This window comes from Sciurus carolinensis, chromosome 6 (genome assembly GCF_902686445.1).
Source record: "Sciurus carolinensis chromosome 6, mSciCar1.2, whole genome shotgun sequence".
Lineage (NCBI taxonomy): Eukaryota > Metazoa > Chordata > Mammalia > Rodentia > Sciuridae > Sciurus > Sciurus carolinensis.
Window position 1 is genome coordinate 148,842,745 of NC_062218.1, and position 24,422 is coordinate 148,867,166.

The window sequence follows — 24,422 nt, forward strand, 5'->3', positions numbered from 1 at the left end:
CCATTCCTCAAGTGGTACCTACCTTACAGGGCTGTTGGGAGGCTTAATTATGAGAATGCATGCAAAGAACACGCTGCTCTTATCTGACAGGCCCTGACGGTGTCATTAGGAGCGGGGTTGGGCGCAGGCCGGGAGGGCTACGCTCTCCAGCGGCGAGGAGGGCGGGCTCGGCTCGGTCTCCGCCCGTCGGTCTCCGAGCCCGAGGCGCAGGCCCGGAGGATGCTCGGGCTTCGTTTTGGCGCCTGTTTTAGGCTCCAGAGCCGCTCTCTGCTCAGCCTGGGCCAGGGCGTCAGAACCAGTCTAGGCGGCGGCTCCCGGGGTCAGACCCTTCTTCAACAGGAGCTTGCGGAGCGCCGCAGCCCGACGCTGCCGCAGCGACGCGCTTTCTGCCGGGCCGGGGTTCCGTTCCATCCGGGTCCCGCGCCCTTCCCGCCCGCAGACTGGGCGCGGCGCGCCCCGCACGCAGGCGCAGTAGCGGGCGGCCGAGGGCCGGCGGTTCCGCGGAGGGTGCATGCGCGCTGGCCGCCCCAATTTTGTTAAGTGTGTGTGCGTGGAGCTGGGGAATTATAGTTGTGGTGTTCACAGGATGTAGAATCTTAGGAATGGACGGCGCTGTGAGTCCACGTAGTTCCTCATTTGTACATTCAGAGCGCCACGATGTTTTGGATTTGAAGTGATGAAGCTTCAAGAGTCATCACTTTTTATTGTCAGTGAGTAAAAAGAGAAGCAGCTCATTGCATTCCCAAATCAGGCATTCACGCAAACTGGGCGGACTTTAACTTCCATTAAGATGCAGCGGAGGACCGGCTTCCCCAGGTGACCCGTGCGGGTCACCACACCCCTCCGTCAGAGAACCTGGATGAACGTCTCAGAAGTCCTCAATCCATCTCACATATACGATTATAATTTTATTTAAAATTATTTTAAACGTGATTTGAAAGTAATAAACCCATATTAAAATAAAATGATTTTAAAGAAAAATCCCAGCATAGAAACGAGAAAACATTATAGAAAAAACAAACCCAAATACAGCCCTCTTTCGTATTTTTAGGCAATTTACTCCCAAAATTCTTTTAAACGTAGTGAAATGTTTATTTTTGTTTAGTCAGTCTTTGAAGCATTCCACAAGGCTGGTTCATATGAAGGGAAGAGTTAGGGGAGGATGTGAAAGAATGTGGGATGTTAGGATGCTGGAATTTTAAAACACAAACTCAAAAATTAGCCCAGACTCCATGCCAGTACTCCAGCCCATTTCTCTACCAAGTATTTGAGATAACACTACAAACTACTCAGTTAAGTATTCTTCATCACATATCTTTATTAACAAAAGATAAAATACAAAACAGACACCAATGTCAGACTTGATGTCAAACCGTCCTATTAACACAGGAATAGGAAAACAAATTTTGACCTTAAGAATAAGATCTATCTGCTTTTTAATCTTTTGCTATTTTAATCTCAACTAGTCTGAACCTAGACACCATGTATATTCCTGGTATTAGCCAATTTGATCCAGCTGCTCTTATAGCACTACTATTTCTGAGATTCTGACTTAACACAGTATACTACACACGTTTTTTGGTAATTTAGAAAGACGTTAAGTAAATGCATTCCCTTCGGGGATTTTAAACAGTCTGTTTTCACTGATTCCACTCTATCAGCATTATTTTCACAAAGTGGCCTGAGGATCATGGTGATCTCAGTTACTAAAAGCCACACAAGCCATCATTACAATTCTCTGAAGAAACTTTCAACTTCAGATTCTGCTCTCTGCAAATTTTACAAAGTGACACCTGCTGGCCATGAAGATTAGGTATATCAGCTATTCTACGATCTCTTAAAATCTAACTTAATGTCATGATTGTTACATAAAGGCATAATAAATAAAACAAAAAGTATCACAAACTATATCTGCTATGATAAATGAAAGGATTTCTGTTTTTACTGCTATTTCTCTAATAGTAGTAAAAGTACTATTAGTCAATACTGACTCAAGGATAAGAAAATAGTAACCCAAAGACCAAGGTCAAAATAATTTTTTTCATTTCAGATCAGGAAAACCTGATAAGGTAAAAACAAATGCTTATAAAATGACTGCAATTATAGAGTTAAATTACAACTGTAATTTACTAGTCATTAAAAAAAAGAAATCCTGATTTTGAGAAAAAGTAACTAGTGTACTTTCAAAATGTGTGCTAATATTAGACAGAAGGCCAGAAAAATTGAGGAAATAAAGTTTGAGACTTAACTGTTGAGTACAAAACTCATCAGGTGAGTGTGAAGGTCTTTTCATATCACTAATATAAAAATTGGACTATTTTCAATCTTAATCCACACTTAATGTACCTTCTATTTGAGTTCTTTACTTCTTCAGTGTGGAAAAGAAAGAATTTACTTTGAAACTTCTGAATGCTTTATTAAAGTTAGGCAGCAAAGAAGAGTAGACAAGGAATTTTCAGTCTACGATCATGAGCAAGAAGCTGAGTCTATTGGGGATGAACTTCTATGACTAGTTATTGTCCAAGGAAAGAGGCCATGGGGTCATCTGGCCTCTGCCGTTTCATTCTGTATGCCTCCATTTCTTCTTCGGTGGGTTCCCGAGTTTCATATATGCTATTGTAAGGCCGTTTCCTCTCATCCACCTGCATGATCTCTTTGACATGAAGAAGGCGGGCCTCCTCTGCATTCAGTGCCTGTGATGAGAGGGAAAAAAATGACTACCACAGTGCTATGTCAAAAGTGGCACAGTACCCAAGACGCCACTGAATTTGAAGAGCTATATTAAAAAACCTAGATTACCTGAAAAGGGTTTAGGAGTCAATCCTACCACTGTGAAGCTACAACTAATCAGTGTATGACATTTTCATAGAGCACAAAACATTCTATGACATTATAAATCAGTGTTTAAGAAATTATAATAAAAATTGAACAGGGTTCATTTTTTTCTGCTATAAGCCCACAGCTGATGCTTCTGGCAGAGAGTGCAATTCCAATTTTTCTCCAGGACTTGCTGAAACTTACACTTGATGGAGCTAGAAGGCAATTCATTCTGGGTAACATGTCAGTAACTCTAAAATAACAGCTTTGCCAAGAACATTTCTTTGGTGAGTAAGTGATATTTACCATATATTCCCAGAAGGTGGAAATACCTAGAACCACAAAATCTCCATTAATGTGACCTGGGCACGTAACCTAGACTTTGGCTCATTTCTTCACTTTTAAAATGAACGCACAGATAGTACTAGACCATTTCCTAAGTCCCTCAAATAAAGAACCCTCTTATTTGTCACTTTTACTACTCAGACTTAACAAAGTACCTTTTTCAATTTTTCATGTTTCTTTTCTTCATCATCACTATCTGAACTGCTCTTTCGGTGCTTCTTCTTTTTCTTTTTTTTCTTCTTTTTCTCTTCTTTTAGTTTTTCCTGATGCATCTGAGAGGGAAGATTAAAATATAGTGTCATTAGGATGAAAACAAAGCCCTAGTACAAGTATGACAGTCCTCCTTTCAGGACTTAAAATTCAGAACAAATGATTACAGACTTACTTCCATGAGGGTTTGAGGTTTTTTCACAGATTCTTCTCCATTTACATCACTTATAATACACTCTTCTGAATTCTGTGGGAAAATAAATGTAATGTGAGTTGAATGTTATAGTCAGCAATGATTTAAGAACAAGTTAAAAAATGTGGAACATGAGGAGACAAGTTACATGTGGGGTTTGACTTAGGAGCTTTGGCTCTCTTAAATGTTTAAAAACTAGAGGACAATTACTTACAACTATATCCTTCCCTGCTTCTCCAGTACAATAGGAATACTTGAAAAAAGAGTGACAGCATTTGTATCCCCATCGGCCATCCTTCCAGTAAGATCCCCAGATATGCTGCAGAGAGAGAGACAGTTAGTACTTTAGGGATTTTCATACACTGTTGATAAGCATATCAAACAAGACAGTCCTTTGTAAAGGTAATTTGGGAAAAATTTTGGGGATTCCTGGCTAACAGAAAGAGGGTAGGCCAATCTCAAGTGTTAAGAATCTAGTAATTATAGTTACAATGGTCTTAAATTCAATTTTCAAAAGACTATGAAAAAATTTAGGATATAAAACTTTTCTTTAAAAATCAAGACCTGGGCAATTCTGGGCCTATATTCCCATTTGGGCAATAAGCCACTGTTGCTAAACAGTGAATACACTTATTAGAGCTTGTGTTTATTTACACGATATACAGGGATCAGAGGAGTAAGTTATATAATACTAATAGGAAACAGTCAAATATAGAATATGAGTCAGTCTACAATATAGTTAGCTAGACCTGGTAAGTTGACTCAATCTGGTCATTGTCAAGAAAACAGGAAGACAGACTCTAGAAAGAAGATATAACAATCAGCTGAGCGTGGTGGCACAGGCGTCTAATTCCAGCAGCTCAGGAGGCTGAGACAGGAGGATCATGAATACAAAGCCAGCCTCAGCTACAGCAAGGCGCTAGGAAACTCAGTGAGACCCTGTCTCTAAACAAAATCCAAAATAGGGCTGGGGATGTGGTTCAGTAGTTGAGTGCCCCTGAGTTTAATGCCTGGTATCCAAAAAAAAAAAAAAAGTGGGTTGGAAACTGAAAAATCAAACTCAATAAAGAAAGGATCATCTCAGGAGAAAATGGAAATATTAGATCTTGTTTTTTTGGGGTGGGGGGACCTGTCATGTGTCCTGAGTTCAATTTCCCCCCAAAAGAAGCTATAACAATCATACAGAATAAACTTCAACTAGATTCTTACTAAAAGAAGTTATTAAAAGGACTTTTGTGCATATTTTTTAAAAAGTGATTTAAGAATGAAATATAATAAAGGAAATCATCAATAAAAATCAATCAACAGAATAGACTCAAATGATGTCTACTAATATCTTTAGCATACTGTAAAGCATATTTTTAAAAAGAAGAGTTCCTGTAGCCTCTAGGAGTTACTTATAAAATTCTTTCAATTTTTATGTACATCTCAAAGTTTTCATAATAATGGCAAAATAGAATATAATGATAACATGTTAAGTTCTGAATCTAGGTGGGTATATAGGTGAATATAGTAGTATTCTTTCACATTTTTCCTATTTTGGGAAAAATTTCATAAAGCTTACTGAAAGCATTAAAAGAAAAAAAGCATAGTGATGGATAGTAAATGAAGTTATAAAGGAAAAATGCAATCCAGAGCAAAACTAACAAGAACTAATACGTACTGTGTGGTTGTGGATCTTCACATCCTCTTCATATTTGGAGCAGGCAACAGCTCGCTCTTGTCCTTTGATGACAGTACCATGTCTTGAGTATTCTACATAGTCTTCGGTCTGGGCTAAAAGCAATTCAGCTGGAGGAGCATCCAAGTGTTCTTGGCCACCATACTAAAAGAACAGTGGACATTATTAAATACACATACAAAAGGTATGTATTCAGAACTCTGTGGCAGGGTTTATTTTTCAACAAGAAAGATTAAAGGAGCATCCTTTCCTAGGTTTGTTATAGAAAGCAGTGGGAAAAAATGCCTCCAGGTTTTCACAAGCAATTAAAAGACATTCCAGTTCTAACTCATCTATTAAATATGGTAGATCACAAGATGGCCATAAGTCCCTCTTATCTGTGTATGCATGCCCCTGGCCTCACGACTTTGCTGGTCCTTCCATCAAGAGAAGGGAGTCTGTTTCTCTACTTGTTGAATTTGGGCTTGGCCATGTTACTGTGGCCAATGGGAAGTTGGCAAATGTGAAGCTAAGGCCCTTGTGCACTGGAGCGTGTTTATTTTCAGGTACTAAGTTTTGGGGTGGTGTGTTTTGTTGCAAAAGTTTACTGAAAAAGAAAGTCTGTACCAACCGATTAAGTCAGTGTAAGGAAAGGACTATTCCTCATGGATTGAAAGGAACTCTCTTTGTATTGTATTCCAAATGTAAAATGAATACTTATTAACTAGTAATGTCTCCTCAAGGAAAGTTCTTTAGCATTTTGATCAAAATTACCTTTTCCAGGATGCTTTCTTTCTGCTGTTCTTTGAAGTCTTCTTTTTTGACTTTGAAGGACTTGTACAACAGCTCTAGTTTTGTAGGATCTGCCTGTAGATGTACTTCAGATCCTTTGTCATAGGCTTCCCAAGCAAACACTAGAGTAATCCAAAACACCTTAATGAGCTACCAGCTACATTTATTGCACGTTTATTTTCTTTTTTTGGTGCTGGAGAATGAACCCAGGGCCTCGTACATGCTAGGCAAGCACTGTACCAGTGGGTTACAACCCCAGCCCCTATTGCACGTTTCTTTAAAGCAAACTTTCAAACACCATCTACAATTTCTTAGGAGCTCATATAAAATGCCTTGGCATAGAGGAAGCACTTACACTGTGTCTGAGCCATTGAGATGGTATCTCCCGTGTATCTAACGAAGTTGTCTCCTGCATAACTTACTCTGTAAATATAAACAAAAAATCTGTTTCAGAGGTTGTTTTAAGGAATGTTAATTCATAAAACTGATTCTGAATTAAAATGAGCACCATCTATAGTAGAATTAATTTTCCATTATCCTGAAATCTGTAAATTCACTTGATACTTACTCATCTGGATTCTTTCCTGCATTGGCATAAGGATTCTCTCTCATCGCTCTAGTTTTTGGATCATAGTAGGCAGAATTTGGATCTAAATTTCTCAAGTACTAGGAGAAAAAGTATTTAAATACTGAATTAATATTTATTACAGCAAACAAGATTTCAGTAGGTAGGAAGAGCTGGTCAAGATCATTTAAATGTGTGTGTATACGTCCAGGGTATAGGTGAAGAGAAAACAACAAAATGATACGCTATCTTGGCAAAACTCTTTGATTTTTATTACCCTATTAACACCCACATACAATATGAGCAGATAAAATTGCAGCTGGGAAAACAAGTATTTTTCAAATATGTATGTTACATTGGCAAGACTTACTTTTGCAATATCTTCTCGAATCCTGAGATTCCGGACAGTAATTCGTCTCTTAGAGTCAAAATTCTGTCCTGGCATGTCAATATCATCTGCGTATTTATCTTCATCCTCATCTTCACTATTGTGATCTTTTTCCTGAGAGAGAACAAGAAAAAGTTAAAAAAAAGAAAGCATTCAGTTCTTAATTTTCCTTTCCCTTTAGCCAAACTTTTATTCTTTTGCTATTTAGAAGTTATTAGTGAGCTTGGTACAGTGGTACAAGCCTGTAATCACAGGGATCAGGGAGGCTGAAGCAGGAAGATCAGGAGTTCGAAGCCAGCCTCAGCAACTCAGTCTTAAGCAACTCAGTGAGACCCCATCTCTAAATAAAATATAAGAAAGGGCTGGGGATGTGGCTTAGTGGCTAAATGCCTCTGGGTTCAATTCCTGGTACCGGAGGTGGGGGGAAGCTACTAGTAAGCAGTTGTTATGATATTAATACTAGTCATTGAAAACAAAGAAAGTTAATGTATACCTAGAAAAGGTAAAGATTTATTACCGTTTGAGAATTTGGTTCCTCTTCTCCCCACTGATGTTTTGGAGAATTCTGTTATGAAAGAAGGAAAAGCATTATAATTTTATTCCACTTAATCTATTGATTATTTAACACTGTAGTAGGGTTTGTTTTTTTTTGGTACTGGGGATTGAACCCAGGACCTCGTGCCTTATTGAACACTGCAAAAGGGTAATTACAATAATTGGGAGCCAGGAGTGTAGTTCCATCATATAGTACTTGCCTAGCATTCACAAGGTCCTGGGTTCAATCCCTAGTACTACTGGAAAAAAAAAAAAAAAAAAAAATCCCCACAAAACCCCTTCCTGAACAGATTTTCATACTTCTTACTTGTAACAAGCACAGATAACCTGAATACAAGTATGCCATTGTGAATAGTTACTTTTACTAGAGTGTGTACAAAGCTAGATTTCTAAATAATTTTTATCTGTATAGGATTATAATCATATAGGAATATCAGATGACTACCCAATAAGTAGAATTTCTTTTCTTTTTTTTTTTACATATATGTATTATTTTTATAAAAAATAAAATGCAGGGCTGGGGATATAGCTCAGTTGGTAGAGTGTTTGCCTTGCAAGCACAAGGCCCTGGGTTCAATCCTCAGCACTGCAAAAAAAAAAAAAAATGCAAACAAAAGCAACACATATACATTACAGGGAAAAATCACATAAAATAAGTAAAAGGATCACAGAGATAACTGTTATAATATCCTGAAATAGATTCTTCCTGGAAATTTCTAAAACTCAGATGAATGTACTTTTAAATGCTCATAAAGTCTCCAGAAAGAAAATGTGACCAGAACCTTGTAATAAGAATCCTCAGACCCAAAACCACTTTTGTAAAATTTTGGCAGTGAAGAAATCTACTCAGGTGAAACAATACTTGATTTAGGGACAATCCCAAATTCTTGTTAGAAAGAAATAGCAATGCTTAGCATGCTAACTCCACAAAAAAAAAAAAAAAAAAAAAAAAAGCCTATAGCATGGTCAGTATATCATCATGTTTCTTTAATGAGACTTTAAAGATTAAAAAAGAAGATAGCATTAGTGAGGGAATGGAAACGTGGAAACAGATGTGCGTGCACATGTGCATGAGTATGCTTGTAACACACATACTGATAGGAGTGTAAATCTGCATAGCCTTTCTGAATGGCTTTGATATGTCATCAAAATTTTAAAATGCATATATTCATTGAACTAATAATTACAGTTCCAGGAATTTCTCCTAAGGAAATAATATGTTAAATAGTGTAAAGATGCTGTGTATAAGAATGTGATTTTTAGTGTGGAGTATAATTATCAAAAAACTGGGAAAAAGTAAAATTAACAACAGATGATTGATGGGTTATGTAAGTTTACTTCACTCAATGGAACTCTGAACAACTATTAAGAGAGTCTATATGAGGTGAATAAAAACATACATAATTTGATAATTTTTGTGAAAAAAAATAAGGGAAGGAAGAGGAAAATAAATTATATATTTGTATTTGTCTTCATACAAGAAACTCTGAGACATCAAAAATAAAATTTTGGGGGGAAGGTTTAGAGATAGAATGGGCAGGGTGTTTTTTTGTTTTGTTTTGTTTTGATTGCATAGCTTCTTAAATTGCTTTGATTTTTGAATTATACAAATTCACATAAAAATAAATGGTATCATGTCTAGATTTAATGACACAGAAAATAAGTTCTCATTATAGTACATATTGTTTAATAAATGAATATGTAAAGGTGAATCCACTAAAAATCATATAATTACCTACATTATAGAGACGTATTTGGGAGGAAAGGGAATGTGCTCAGTGGTGGAGCACAGCATACTTGTCACGGGCAAGGCTCTGGGCTTGATCCCCAGCACCGCAAAAACCCAACCCAGAAATATAACCCAGAAATAACCCTGGGGTTATTTACTTTCTTCTTTATAATTTATTATTTTTTCTCACATAATATGTCGTATTTTCAAAATCAGGTATGTGAATGTTTCTAAAAGAAACTATTTTGGAGTTCCTATTAGTAGTTGTTTAAACAAAGGACATTTACATTGCTCTAGAGAAAGCTAAGTCTCTGAAGGAGAGACTGTTCTACCACATGCAGATCATTTTAGTATGCACGCGCCCAAATGGGTAAAAATCATCAGATTCCTTCATAACTTTAGGTACCCTTTCTGGGGAAATACACTATATGGCTTACAGTAACAGAGAATACGATTCCAGAACAAGAGAAACTGACCCTTTTCCTTTCCCCAGAGTTGGTAACAATGAACAATAATCACAGCAATACAATTATGATACTTCATAATAGTCAACAATTATAAAGTGTGACATGTGTATATATGTGATATGTATGTTAAGTCTGGGGCAGGCAGGTGAGAGGTATGTGTTATCATTATCTCTATTTTAGTATTCTATTGAGGTTCAGAGAAGCAAGTTAATTTTTATAAGAGCAGGTAGCTAGCCAGGGACAGAGCTGGATTTTAAACACTTATCTGCTAAGTTATTTTGCCTTAGTAATTGTTTACTTGGTAATTACTTCCTGAGTTGGGTTTGCTTTGTAACTCATACATGTTAAGAGTCCCATTTGGAAACTTAGTCATCAACTCTAAATGTTTATTATTTATTTGTGCCACGACACTGCTAAAAAGAAACTTTTACATGTAATAATAATATATTTAGTTTTAAATAGCCATGAATTTTTTTTAAAAAAGAAACTCGCTGCAATAACTTTTTTTTTAAGTATGAATTTATTTTTGCTTAATATAAAACTAACACATTTTCATATAGGAAGTGTGGAAAGAAAACTTCACCAATTACATCAAATGAAGTGTTTAGTATGTTTGAGGCTGTGAGTTTAATTTCTAGCATGCATATATACATATACACGAAACCACATGAGAAAAGATAACTGGTATTCTGGTCTTTTTTCTGTGATAATAATTCTTTTCATGTGTAACTAAAATGTGTTACCTAATGTTGCTAAGAAGGTCTTAATAAAGGCCATTTTAAAAGTTATGCAACATTCTATAATGTAGATACATGATAACTTAACTTCCTGTCTGGAAATCTAAGATATTTTAATCTTATTATTGTAAAAATGCTGCAATGAGCATCTTTGTGCTTAATGGTTTTTCTGAACTCTATAAAATTATTTAGGATGGATGGACTAATTTAATTCCAGAAAAGGCAGATAGGTAATTTAGGGCAATACTTCCAAAATAATTGTATCACCTTATATTCTCATTAATAGTATAAATGGTGTCAGTTTTACTCCCTCCCTTCAATAGCATAGGTGGAGCATCTGTTATCTGAAATGCTTGGGATCAGACTATTTTGGACTGTGGAATTTTTCAAGATTTTGAAATATTTTATATCCATAATGATACATCTTGTAAATGGGACCCAAGTCTAAAACAAAATTCATTCATGTTTTATACATGCCTTATACATGTAGTCTAAAGGTAAATTTATACAATATTATTAGTGAATCTTCATTATGACTACAACTTGTCATGTGAGGTCAGTTACGGGATTTTTCACTTGTGGCAAAGTGAACTGGAGTTCAAAGTTCTGGATTTTGGAGCATTTTAGATTCTGTATTCTTGGATTAGTGCTGTTTAAACTATATAGTATTTCTATATTGTATTGTATATCTCTCTCCCTAAAGTCTTTTCTAACCAGAGATATATACAATAAATTCTTAAGTCAAATTCCATTTCATTGTTTAAAAGAATTTGAATATTTTTTATTTTTGTTACTTACAGCTTGTTCCACTAATTTTCCTGAGGCTAATTCTTCTTGCAGTTTCTGGGCTTTCAAGGTTCGTTTGGCCTTAAAGAAGAAAGAAACATTTTAAATTAGGTCTATTACTCTCTAAAGAGGACAAACTATGAACTCCTATTTGAACCCAGAGTGAGCTGAGCAGATGGAACTGGTGGTAAATTGTAGGTTCTGAAAAAAATGGGCAGATTGCAGGCAACTCGAGACAACTGAATGACTTGTCAGATAGGACCAGAATTACCATGTTTCAGTGTTCAAGAAAAATGAGCCAGGTATGGTGAAGCACACCTGTAATACTAGGGACTCAGGAGACTAAGGAAGGAGGATCTCAAGATCAAGACTGGTCTCAGCAACTTACCAAGATCCTGTCTCAAAATATAAAAAGGACTGGGGATGTAGCGCCATGGTAAAGTGCCTCCAGGTTCAATTCCCGGTACCACCACCACCACCACCACCACCAAAACAACAATAACAACAACAAAACCCAGATTTTATGTGAAATCTCATATCTTGTGATATTTAAATATTACCTCTAATTAAAAAAAGTCAGGGTTGGCTATGACTTGAAGGAATGGGGGTAAGTAGGTAAAAATCACAATTAAAAAAAGTTTGAATTAAAATAAAAAAATTATAAAAGAATAAAATAAAATAAAAGTTATCTATTCTCCTTCAACCATCCCTAAATGTTATGTGAGAGAACAACACAGACTTAGGGCCAGCTACAGCCTGGGGGCCAAGATTCAGAACCTGAAAAAGCCAAAAACTTTGGATGTTACTTTGTTCTCATGTTTCCAGTATCTTTTGCTGTATTAGTTGGGAGTAAAGGATAATAAAAAAAATCAAATAAGAAGAATCTGCTACCAAATAGGGATACCACCCTGTTTATTTTCACTGTTCAATAAGGCACTATTTTTACAGTGCTTTAATTTGAAAAACAGAGCTGCTAAGTTAGAGACATGACAAAATGTACTTTACTTAAGAATAGTAGAAAAGCAGGGAATTTTGCTCACCAGATCAACTTTGGCATATTCTTCCACAATTTTCATGTGTTCTTCTGGATTATAGCCATTCCACCGATCTCTCTTTCCATCATAGTCAAACATCAACTGAGGCTGGACATGTTCATCTGGAGCTATATTAGTACCTGTAAATTTGGCTCCAACTCGCCGAGGTCTCTGGAAAGTAGAAGATTTAATTTTTTCCTAAATATATGTAGCCCAGAGGAAAATTTCATATAACCTTCACAGAGTAGATAGGAATATACTGTGGTCCATTTATGGTCTATTCAATTATCAGAGTTTTTTAACAGAAAATTTTGATGGTGCTGGACTAATTACACTTCAAATACTTTTACTTGCACCAAAGTATAGGTAATTTTAGAAAAAGAAGTTGTCTAGTAAGGTGGAAAAGAGCCTGACATCAGTTTTCAAAATTCTCAAAGGTGAACTTACCTCAAAGCAGTCTTTCTTTTTGTGTGTCATGGCACCACAATTTTCACACGCTCCTTTGCGGTACTTAGTAGTTATGGAATTCTACAAAAACAAAGCAAATGTTTTATTCATATGAATAAGTTTAAAGATAACTTGATTCTCATGACTATCTGATCAAGTGAAACAATTTTTTTAAAGTATGTTTTTAGTTGTTGATGGACCTTTATGTTGTTTATTTATATGTGGTGCTAAGAATTGAACCCAGTGCCTCACACATGCTAGACAAGCACTCTACCACTGAGCCACAACCCCAGCACGATATTTGTAAGAAGAAAATCTGTTAAGTCTTCACACATTTATAAATAAGAAAGTCTAAGGATTTCAGCAATAAGAAAATACAGAAGCTAAAGTCGTATACATTGTGAATTTCATATCAGATAAAGGGTCATATAATCTTTCTATTTTATTTAGGATTACATTAAAAGTTTTTATATTAAATTCTTAAAGTCGCCACACCCATGAGGACCTACAGGTTGCCTACGTACCTCTTTTACTCCCCTTTTGTACCATTCCCCAGATGAGCTGAATTGCTTTTGTTTCTCTGGTTGTGGTCTCTGATGCTTTAAAGTAGGTCTTTTTGATGGATCAATGTACCATGGCACTGAAGAAATATACTGAGGAATATGAGGGTTGATGTCTCTGTAATAAAAGTTTAAAAAATTTAAGAATAAAGTTTGAAAACAGTGTTACAAGTACAAAGGTAACTTACATAGAATCTAAGAATAGAAATATTGCAGTGGGAAGGGGAAGAGAATATGGTACTCTCTCTATAATAAAGAACAATGAAAAAAAAGAACAAAGTAATTTATGTTACATCGAAAAAAATTCCAGTCATACTAAAGCTAGTGATACAGCTGAAGAGGAGAAAGGAAGGAATTAGGAATGTGAGTTAAATCTATCAGAGAAAGAAGTTAAAAGATAATGTCTAGTCAATTGATTAAAATAATTTTATAAGTATTATTCAGAGATATTTAGCATTTATGTTATAAATGCTATAAACAGTTTCCTGTCAAAACAAAGGATTAGATAAAAATTTGAATTTTTAACAAACAGATCATGCCAAAAATTACTTACTTTCCCTCTTCATCAACTTCTGCTGGAGCATTTCCCAGTTTTCGCTGTTCTTCTAGCTCCTTCTTCTTTCTCCAATCCTCTCTAGTCATCTTCTTTGGTTCCTCCAAATTCATTTCTTTGGACCCCGACAGGGGTGCAGCATTAACCGTGTCCACAGCTGCTGCCGACATGATGGCCTGGTCTCCCCAAAGGAAGAGAGTCTTTCACAGAAGAAAGTAGGCTTTCATGAATTCATCACTGAAACCACTAAAAACACACTGAAATAATGCATACCATTAGTTACATGTAATGTTTCATGTTCCTATTCTTTCATAGTGTCTTTGCCTCAAGTCTCTCTATAGTTTTAGCACTGTTTCTCCCCCAACTCTAATTTACAAATGGAGGGAGACATATATTTAAAATTTCATAGGACGCTTGTGTACATTCCTGAATTGCCCTTTCCAGCATGTATTCCAAACTTGTTAACCATAGTAACTCTTAAGAAGGTATACAAAGTTCTATCCCCCTTTCCTTTCAAGAAAAAAAAAAATGCCTTTTTACTGTCTCTATTTCCTCAACTACTTCCCTTCTTGCTCTAACTCAGCCTTGGTCCCCAACCATTCCAAGAAAGAATTACCACTACTTATCAATGTTCAATGTGCTGAATCAACTGGACATTTTTCAGTTCTGTTCCTTCCCTTTTTTATATATTCTTTTTCCTTGGTTTCTACACTACAATCAACATAAAAAAATCAATTCCGTTTTCAAAGCTGATATGGAGATTACTTTTATTTGGACCAGTCATATTTCCAGTTTAAATACAGCCACAAGTAGCAAGTAGTTGTCATGTTGAACAATGCAGCTTAAATGGTTTTTATCATCTACTCTAAAAATCAACATCTTTTTAGCACATAAGGTTCAGGTACCTGTCTACCTTCCAGCCTGTTAGTTTTGCATCCCTGTAACCAAAATACCTGACAAGAACAACTTAGAGCAGAAAACACTGAGCTTTTACACGTACTCTTTCTCAATGAGAAGTGCTTAATGGCTAAGAGTCTGTGGTGCTGCTGAAAGAAAGGTGTGCTCCTCTCCTGTGTCTAATCCAAAGAAAACCTTCACATATGCTTGTGTAATATACAAACTGATGACAGGCTAAGTATACAGTGAGGTGAAGAAGGACAATGGTAGATTTGGTTATTTTAACTTTAACAACTATTATTTCTTGAGCTAACCAGACATGATCTCAACTAATCTTTTCAACAACCCCATTTTACAGTGAAGAGACAAATTCTGAGAGATTAAGACTCTCAGCCAGGGACACAGGCTAGGAAGAAACAAAGTTCTCAAACCCAGGCCTGTCTGATTCCAATGCCCGTTCTAACCATGTGTTATACTCCACAGGACATTGGCTTCTGTGCCTGCAACATTAAAGTCATAACTGAATAAAGTGTTGCAGTCACCATGTCGTACTTATTAGATGCCCCGCTGTGCAGAGGCCTACTTTCTCCAGGTAAAACAATAGCTCCGACTGACGGAGTGCTTACTGAAAGAGCGCTCAGCACTTTACACAGGTCATCTCATTAAGCCTCATAATAGCACAAGAAAATAAGATCATCCCTACTTAATGAGAAAATCGAAGCTCAAAAGATTTCTTCTGGAGGAAACAGTGCGTCAACCTGGAGAAAGGACCGCTCAAGATCCCCGAAACACTGCGGCGAAAGAGGCGCTCGCAGTTACCCCGACTCTGAAGACACAGGCTCGGTGTGGCTGGGCACTAGAGTCAGGCCTGCGTCCCAGCTTCGCAGTGGGTCCCCCGTCCTCGTTCCCTCATCACCCCCGATAATACATCTACCGATCAGGAGCCCCCCACCCATTTTCTGAGGTTTCCTAGCTCTTTCGCACCCCTACCTCATGGCCCGAAAAGCCTCAGAATACTTCCTTACCGGGTTCCGCCGCAGCCGACCCCAAAACCATCTGACGACAGGCAGGTAATCCGGCAATGTTTACTTCCGGGCTTGCTGCCTCCTCCCGGCAGCCACTGCGGTAGTTTCCGGACTACCGACACATGCGCACTGACAAGGGCTTGCCACGGGTGTCGCGAGATTCGAACTGTGCCTGTTTCCCTGGTTACTGTTTCCCTGGTTACCTTGCGCGGCGTGAGAAGTTCTGGCTGTGCAGCTTTTCCCACTCTTACCTGGAAATCCTCGTTCCTATTAGAATCGCAGCATTTTAGGCTGTAAAAACCTCCCGAAATTTAGGCAGTAGTTTAAAACTCACGAGAGGGCTCTCTAAAGAATGGGGAAGTTCTTGATGTATGAATTAAATAAGGCAGTTAAATTAGTAGTAATTAGTAGCCAGCCAGTGTTGCACGCTAGGGATGTGTGTAAATACTAAGTGTCTTTCCTCGAGTTTGCACCATACAGAGTGAGAACGACACTAAGAGAATTTTTCAAAGAAGTGACAGCTGTAAGAAGTCGCTGGAAAAGGAGTTATCAGGAGCTGCGAGCCGGCACGTTTTGTAATTATGTCACTTCGCCCTGATGTGAACTTGCATTTAATCATGGGGGAAAAATTACTCTAAGAGATTTTCCGTTTTGGAAAAACAATAGCATTTATAACATTCCCACCCTCCTTGGAAAGTATAGATATGAGGTTTCGTTTGAAAATTGTTTTTGCCGGTGGGGATAAAACCTGGTAGGCCAGTCTTCTATCACTGAGATACACCCCCCAAACCCGAAAGTATACCTGTGAAAGAAAATCTGGAAAGTAAACAATAATCTTGGTGACAGAATTTCCTGTCATTGGTGTACGTGCGAGTGCTACCTCTTCCGAACTTTATCCCCTGCTCCCATGCGTGTGTGTCTTTTCAAACGTGCTGGTGACAAGAGCTAACAGTCTCTGCCTCAGTGAAAGGCCCTCCCTCCCACCCACCCCTTTCAAAGAGAATTTGTGTTGAGTGGAGCTCAGGAATGTAAACGTTGATTTTTATTTTAAAAGGCTACATATAAAGGAGGAGTGCTTATTTCAGTGGGGCTAGACTTTCAGGTGATCTCCATTCTTTTTTCCCCAAGCCTGCCACATTTTTACAGTATTTGAAAATAGGTAGAAATAAATAGAAATAACTTTCAATCCTTTCTACAGTGTCAATTAAATAAAAAGACCTCAAAACAGTTAAACAGTGGCATTGGGTCAGTGCGTTCGTCCACACAGCTCAATGTCATGGAGAGCAAAAAGCCTCCCTCCCAGGTTTTTGGGATATTACACGATCCTAGCTTTTTTTTTTTTTTTTTTTTTCTTTCCCCTCGGTAGGAAACAGGTCACAAACTTGCGGAGGAAGAGCTTGTGGGCGGGCCTGGCAGTGTGGGTTCCTCTCATTGGTTCTCTCTCCAGACTCCGCCCGAGGTCCCGCCTCCTCCAGGACCAGCCAATAGAATCGCGAGTTGTGATTTAAACCGCGGGCTTGCCGCGTCCTCGGCGTTGCGGTTTGGGGTGAGTTTGGTTGTTGGGAGCGGCGTGGAGGAGCAGGCTTCGCGGGGAAGGCCGAGTGGTGTAGGCTGGAGACTGGGGTCGGGAGCCCGAGACTCCGGGGCCGGTGCAGGCGCGGCCTCGGGCTGAGTCCTGTGCGCACGGAGATTCTTTCTAATGGGTGCCAGTCCCAAACCGCCTGTGTAGACCGAAGAGCCTCTGACTCAGGCTTCAGCGCCTGGTGGCTCTAGCACCGGTGGCTTCTTCCTCTGCTTAGCTCTTGTTTTTGTCAGGGCGTCCCCTGGGTGGAAAGTTTGATCTGTGCCATCCCTTCGCCTCTCTCTCTCCTTTCCCAACACTCAGTCTCTAATTCATACGTCTCATCCCTAGAGCAATTCAGAATGGCTACTCTGATCTTCGTTGATAAGGAAAATGGAGAACCATGTACCCGTGTGGCTCCTAAGGAGGGGCTGAAGCGGGGGCCTGGGCCTGGTAAGTATACAAGGCTGCAGTTAGACACTCGGGTGTTGTGGGTGTGACCTGGAACCAATTGAGCTTTTAGTGTAGTTCTTTGGCAACTAATCAGGTTATTTTTAAAATAATCCTCAAAATTTTTTGTTTAGTGCTAGAGATACAACCCAGGGCTTCCACATACTAGGCAAGCACACTACCACTGAGTCACATCCCCAGCCCTCCTCCTCCATATGTTAATGAGATGACTTAAGAGTATTGAACCTCGGTGTTTTCAGTACTTGGGATATGCCCTTGGGTAAATCATAGCTATGCTACTGCCAAAAATGAGTCAACTTTGTATACAGAGCATGGGAGTTACAAAGGTGTTCACTGGTCTAATCTTATGGTGAGATTTTTCCTTTGCCAGTTAAAGCCTTGGATGGGCGATCCCAGTTTTCAACACATGTTGGCAAAACGTTTGATGCTCCACCAGCCTTACCTAAAACGGTCAGAAAGGCTTTGGGAACTGTCAACAGAGCTACAGAAAAGACAGTAAAGACCAATGGACCCTTCAAACAAAAACAACCAAATTTCTCTGCCAAAAAGGTAAGTCTTAGCTATAAAGAGACTGTTTAAACTTCAGCACTTTTGACCCTGAAAGAGACTGCTACATTCTTACCTGGCTATTTTTCCCCTGAGTAGAAGGGAAATGCAGATTAGCAAATGTGAGTAGAGGAGAGTCATACTGCACTTCTGTGTATCTTGAGCAGAGAAGTCTTAGAAGAAGCTAATGTGTAACTTCACCTCACCTGACTTTAACAGGTGTCTGGAAGCAGATTGTTTTGTGGTATCTAATTAGATAAGTAAAATACTGAAAAGGGTGCTTGATGATATTACTCAGGTGCTACCAACCTTTTCCCCACCTCCCAGAACAAGCACCAGCTTGTTAGGGGACCATTTGCTAACTTGCTGATCATTGTGTGTGGTCACAAGGTACAGGACATTGTGTCCCAGACTGAGAGGACTTTGCTGTGAAAGACGAGTTTAGCATTTGGATTAACACCTTGAATACTAGATGTGCATTAGAAAACAGTTATATCAAACCTGTGGCTTACATATAGTGCAGCTTATGACATAGTTGTCTGTTGAGGGGGGAAAAAAATTGATGTAAGGAGAAAAAGTTAAATGAAGGTATTGCAATGATATGGGAAAAATGTTACCCAGAACTGAAGTGTTGGAAACCTATAATAGAGATTTAAGGTAAATCAAGAACACTGAGGCTTGCATTTGTTCTACTACTGTAGTTGACTGTCTAGCTACCTGTTCCTCAAAAGTCCTAGATCATCACTTACGGCCTCTTAACTGTGTATTTGAGGAAGATAAACTTGTTAATATTAACCAAGCACTGGTGGGAAAAAATCACACTTCTATAAACCAAAAATGACTCTGAGGATTAGTTACTATTCTTGGCACTCATGCCCATTTTCTCCTCTGTTAGGTTTGGATAATTGAGTTGATTAGCTCTAAATTAACTACTCAACATTCTTGATCACTTATGCTAACAGGTGCTAATACTTAAATTTTCAACTTTTGAGCCAGTTTACGAGGACCGTATTTGAATTGTATATATTTAGGTATAATTATGAGGACTAAGGATTATGCTTAATTAGATGATAGGACAAAATTGACAAATTTTAAAATGCAGTGAAGTGATCATACGTTTGAAGAAGCCCTACTGTCTGTTGTGCTGCTTGTTTGACAAGACTTCCATTCTTGCTAATACATATTTTCTTGGGTTGTTTTAGATGATTGAGAAGACTGTTAAAGCAAAAAGCACTGGTCCTGCCTCCGATGATACCTATCCAGAAATAGAAAACTTCTTTCCCTTCAATCCTTTAGGTAGTATCTTTTGGTATGGCAAAAATTGTTTTTGACCTCTAGTTTCTCTTGTAATTCACTCATCTGTAACTTGGTGTGAGTACGAGTACTGTATAATCCCAGATTGTAACGAGACTGACCAAATCTAGGTTGCTTGGAATAAATATACTTGTTCAGGTGGAATCCTTTGCATGGTATCACCTTCATCAGGAGAGAATAGAAGCAAAGATGTGTAGGACTTTGTTCCTGTCCTCAAAAGCTTAGTGCCTAGGGGAGGTGTAACCAGCATGAGAAAGTGCAGTGTGGACAGTCTTTCAAGAAACCTCTTCAGAGTGTGCAGAGAGCCTTTGTGTAAAGTTGAGTAACGCCTAAGAGCACCTTGGTTGGGCTAAGTATTTCTTGGTTTAAAAAAAAGTCTCTATAGCTAGTGAAAACATTTTTCAAAAATCCCTTCAACCAGCTGCGTATATCTGAAATCTTTTCTATCGTAGGACCAGCTCTTCAGGCTTTCATTTACTCCAGCTGTTGAGGAGGGGTTTCTGTGTGTTAGGCATTATTAGGCTTTGGAGGCAGTGGTTAGCAAGACACAGTAGGCCCTGCTATGAGGGAGCCTAGAGTGCAGAGGGTCACTGATTGTCAACAGGAAGTATTGTAGATCAAAGTGTGCAGAGAGCCAAGGTGGGGAAAAGGACTGAGGTGGGCTGGGAAGTGAAAGGTAGGTGAGGCATGGGGGCAGGTCAGACAGGGCCTTTCAGAATTTTTTTTTTTGTCTCCCGGGGATCGAACTCATGGGTGCTTTACCACTGAGTTAACTCCCCACTCCGTTTTTAAATTATTTGTACTTTGGGACAGGGTTTACTAATTTGCTGAGGCTGACCTTGAACTTGTTATCCTTCTACTTCAGCCCACAAGTCTTTGGGATTACAGGTGTTTCCCACTATACCTGGCAAGGGCCATAGAGATTTCTGATCCAGATTTTTTACCCCTTTGGCCCAGCTGGCTTTTAGTAATACTTTTACTAAAACATTCAGATTGCTATGGCTTTTTATATATTAAAAACAATTGTGCAGTTAGTATTCTTGAGGTTATATTGAGTTTGCTCACCTGGAGGGTAAACTTTGAGAAGGTTTGCTGAGTTGCGTGGGGGGGGGGGTGTTAAGTTTTGATAAAATGTAATATATCCATGCTAATGACTGCCTTTTAGCCATTAAGGAAAATGAGGTAGATTTTATATGTATAGATCAGGAAAGAGGACCAAAACATGCTGTATTTGAGGAAAGATATTGCCAAATAGCCCTGAAAAATAGTATCAGTTATTGAACCATTGAACCATCTACAGAGAATGAGAATCTCTGCTTCCTACCTCTTCTCTAACTGCATGTTTTAAAAGTCTAATCTTTATCAGAAAGGCAATGATTTTGTTTTGATATTTTGGGTGTGTGTGTGAGCATATTTGGTTATTGACCATTTCTAATTTTTGAAATTTTCTATTTGCATTTGTTATCCTTCATGTGACTTTCTTACTGATTCACTTATCTTTTTTTAAAGAACTCTTTGGGGGATAAAGAAAATTAGCCCTATAATATTGCAGACTTTCCTCTGGAGTCTTTTGTCAGTTTATGGTTTTCTTTATAATTCAGTGGTTTTAAATTGAGTAGTCATATATCACTCTATCTTTTTGACTTCTTGGTTTTACTAGCCTTCAAAAAGAGCAGACTAATTCCCGAGGACCTTCGTTTTAGAGCCCTTTCATAGCTAAGTACAAAGATGAGAACTACCACTTTCTTATCCTTTGGGAGAACACTTAACCTCTTTGAAAAGGAAAACTCAGAACACTATTTTAATCATACTTCTGTTGCTGTCAAGAGAAATTGGTTGTTTAGATAATTCCTAAGAAGTAAGGCCCTTGGGTTTTAAGACAGAAAATTACTTAATACAATGGTTCTTTTGGTTTCAGGACCCTTCTATACTTTTAGAAATTGTCAAAGATCCCAAAGACTTTTTGTTTGTGTCCTGTTTATATTCCTGTATTGCAAATTAAAACTAAGAAATTATAAGAATATTAATTTAATAAATAATAACCATTACATTATTGTAAGTAACTTTTTAACATAAGACAAGTTTCCAAACAAGTCTAGTGATAGGAATAGTATGGTTTATATTTTTGAAGATTTTCTGAATTTGACCTAAGAAGATAATTGGATTATCATCAAATTGTGTATTTAATCTATTGCATCTGTTTTGGCGAAGGCAAATGCATCAGGCCTCATGCAGATGTAGTTAGGAAAGGGAGTATTTTATCAGATGATTGTCAAAGGTTTTCTTTGCCTCTAGAACAAGTGACTGTATCTAAACATATAATTGCAATGTAGAATCAGACCATATCAGTGAACACTGTGTATTCTGATAGTATAGTACTTTGGTCTAGCACTGTATCTTCTGTCTTTGCATTATTATGCATGACCACTTATAGGTTCATTGAGAGGTAGATATCTAAATGTTGAATGTTACATCATTTTACATAAAAACCCATTAATAATTGCCACCGATCTCATCAGAAAAGCAGAAAAGTCATAAGTATTAGCTAAATGATTACAAAATAAGTTTACCAAACTGTCATGCTAACTATTGCAAATAAGTTCTCCACAATTGTAATTTTTTTCTTGATGCTTTTGAATTGTTACTGGCAAGAGACTGTTTTAAGTGTGATAGACTTTCTTCATTCCTTTGAGAAAGTGTGTGACAAATACCCAAGTTTGAGTGACCATAGTTTATCTTTCATTTGTTCTTGAAGTGAAAACCTTCCCAGCGAAGGTCCTCTAGTTTATCTTGCAACTCAGTTGCACAAATTCTTTTATTAGTTGATCCTCAGCTGCAATTACACACCTGTAACTGCAGCCACTGGGGAGGCTGAGGAAGGAGGATCAAAAGTTTGAGGCCATCCTGGACAATTTGAGACCCTGTCTCAAAATGAAAAGACCTAGGAATGTAGCTCAGGGGTAGAGCACCCCTGGGTTCATTCCCAGTACCAGGCAGGGGAGGAAATCATACCTTGGTATATGACAAATATTTCATGGCACACTTACCATTCTGTCACACAGAATCTTAAGACATCTTGTCAAGTGTTGAGTGAATATTATTACTATGTATGGTAAAGTGACATTTTATTTTTTTTACTACAACCGAGTAGTGGTGAAGAGTATAGTGACAACTAATGGAGTTCATTGCCACTGCCTTGGTCTGTGCTAAGGCACTAGCAGTTCTATCCACCATTGCCTTAATACCGTCGTTGCAGATGTCAACAGTGGAAAAGGTATTAATATTGATAGGAAAATAGATTTGGCCTTGTGGATCCTCTGAAAGGTTCTCTGATCTCTAGCATTCTGCTGACCACTGAGGTCCGCTGTCTGAGGAGATGCTTTCCCTTTGTGACAGATTTTGAGAGTTTTGACCTGCCTGAAGAGCACCAGATTGCACAGCTCCCCTTGAGTGGAGTGCCTCTCATGATTCTTGACGAGGAGAGAGGACTTGAGAAACTGCTGCAGCTGGGCCCCCCTTCGCCTGTGAAGATGTCGTCTCCACCATGGGCATCTAGTAAGTGAACAGGTGCCTCTTGAAGGCTGGAAACGACCTGGTTCATAACATGTCCATTACTGTGGGGACAGGAGTTGTGGAGAAGGGTGGCCCATGGGAATTTCTATTCTTTAAGGTGAAAATTGCCAAACACTGAAAACTCTTCTCAACCCTGGCCAAATGAAGTAATTCTGGAATTGCAAAAGGACTCAAAGGATTGAATTTAACATGTAGCTTCTTAGGCTGAAAGTTGAACTGTATACAGGACTTGTTTGGAGAGAACTCCAGTGACATCCAATAGAGGATTGAGACCCCGTGCTGTAGTGTAGTGCCTCCACCTTGTTACTGCTCAAGGTTTGAGATCTTAGTTTGAATTCGTGGTCAGAAGCCATCATTGTGCTTCCTGTTTTTCCTGTGAGATAACTTATCCTCTTTTCTCATTTGTTAGCCTGTTAGCTCTTACTCTAAGAGCAATTGAGGTTTAGGTACCTCCTAAGACATTTCCTGATGCAGATCAATTCTGGGGCCACGGTCACATACTAAGAAGCGTGTGTGAGGAGGTGGGTGGGTAGGGATTCATTACACAAGGGAAAAACATGAGCTTATGATTAAAAGTGACAGGTAGTCTCTCTCATACGAACAACAGGGTTTACAGAGATTTAATGAAGACTTCCTCTTTTGTAGATCCGTTGCAGTCCCCTTCGAGCATTCTTTCAACCCTGGATGTGGAATTGCCACCTGTTTGTTATGACATGGATATTTAAATTTCTTAGTGCTTTCTAGTTTGTGTTTGTATTAATAAAGCATTTGTGGAACAGACTCTAATTTGGTGATTGGTATTACTTGGAATTTACTTAAAGCAGTACAAGAACTAGCTGAAGTGTTTAACAGACCAGAGACTATAATCTGACAATGCAGATTTGTCTGATTTGCAAAATCTTACCTTAAAGCCCTATGGTTTGTTCTAACAGCTTATTTTAAAAGCTGCCACTGTTTTCCCTGACAAATGTACCCTTCAATATGTACTTTATCGCTTTTTTTGTGGCCATTAAGTAGTGACAGTTATTAGATCTCTTAATTAGAAGAGCCACTTCCAGCTCATTAGGTATTTATTGCTAGGCATTCTTTATTGCTGGTTCCATTTAGTTTCTAATGACTTTAATACCCAGTATTCAGTAATCAGAATTTGAAAGGCTTTAAATCTGAGAACTCAACCTCCTTGGGATCTTCAATTAG

The 24,422-nt window shown here is 38.2% G+C and overlaps 2 protein-coding genes across 5 annotated transcripts; one reads left to right on the forward strand and one right to left on the reverse strand.

Moving 5' to 3' along the window:
• Nucleotides 1-1,298: 1,298 nt before the first annotated feature.
• Slu7 (SLU7 homolog, splicing factor) lies at nt 1,299-15,878 on the reverse strand. Of its 2 annotated transcripts, none has more exons than XM_047555630.1 (16): nt 15,761-15,878; nt 13,839-14,038; nt 13,250-13,403; nt 12,726-12,806; nt 12,285-12,449; nt 11,257-11,325; nt 7,488-7,535; nt 6,953-7,084; nt 6,586-6,683; nt 6,373-6,440; nt 6,000-6,139; nt 5,229-5,390; nt 3,780-3,884; nt 3,548-3,619; nt 3,318-3,434; nt 1,299-2,693 (listed from the first exon to the last, which is right to left on the reverse strand). In XM_047555630.1, the coding sequence occupies exons 2-16, from the start codon at nt 14,006-14,008 to the stop codon at nt 2,514-2,516; spliced, it is 1,761 nt and encodes a 586-aa protein (XP_047411586.1). In that variant the 5' UTR covers nt 14,009-14,038; nt 15,761-15,878; the 3' UTR covers nt 1,299-2,513. The 2 variants fall into 2 exon arrangements, with proteins under 2 accessions (XP_047411586.1, XP_047411585.1); XM_047555629.1 differs by having other exon boundaries at nt 13,839-14,095; nt 15,761-15,861.
• A 1,353-nt stretch (nt 15,879-17,231) lies between these two features.
• Nucleotides 17,232-24,005, forward strand: Pttg1 (PTTG1 regulator of sister chromatid separation, securin). Of its 3 annotated transcripts, none has more exons than XM_047556247.1 (6): nt 17,232-17,306; nt 17,673-17,774; nt 18,163-18,341; nt 19,541-19,634; nt 23,049-23,207; nt 23,871-24,005. In XM_047556247.1, the coding sequence occupies exons 2-6, from the start codon at nt 17,684-17,686 to the stop codon at nt 23,948-23,950; spliced, it is 603 nt and encodes a 200-aa protein (XP_047412203.1). In that variant the 5' UTR covers nt 17,232-17,306; nt 17,673-17,683; the 3' UTR covers nt 23,951-24,005. The 3 variants fall into 3 exon arrangements, with proteins under 3 accessions (XP_047412203.1, XP_047412201.1, XP_047412202.1); XM_047556245.1 differs by lacking the exon at nt 17,232-17,306 and adding an exon at nt 17,307-17,366; XM_047556246.1 differs by lacking the exon at nt 17,232-17,306 and adding an exon at nt 17,332-17,437.
• The last annotated feature ends 417 nt before the right edge of the window (nt 24,006-24,422 follow it).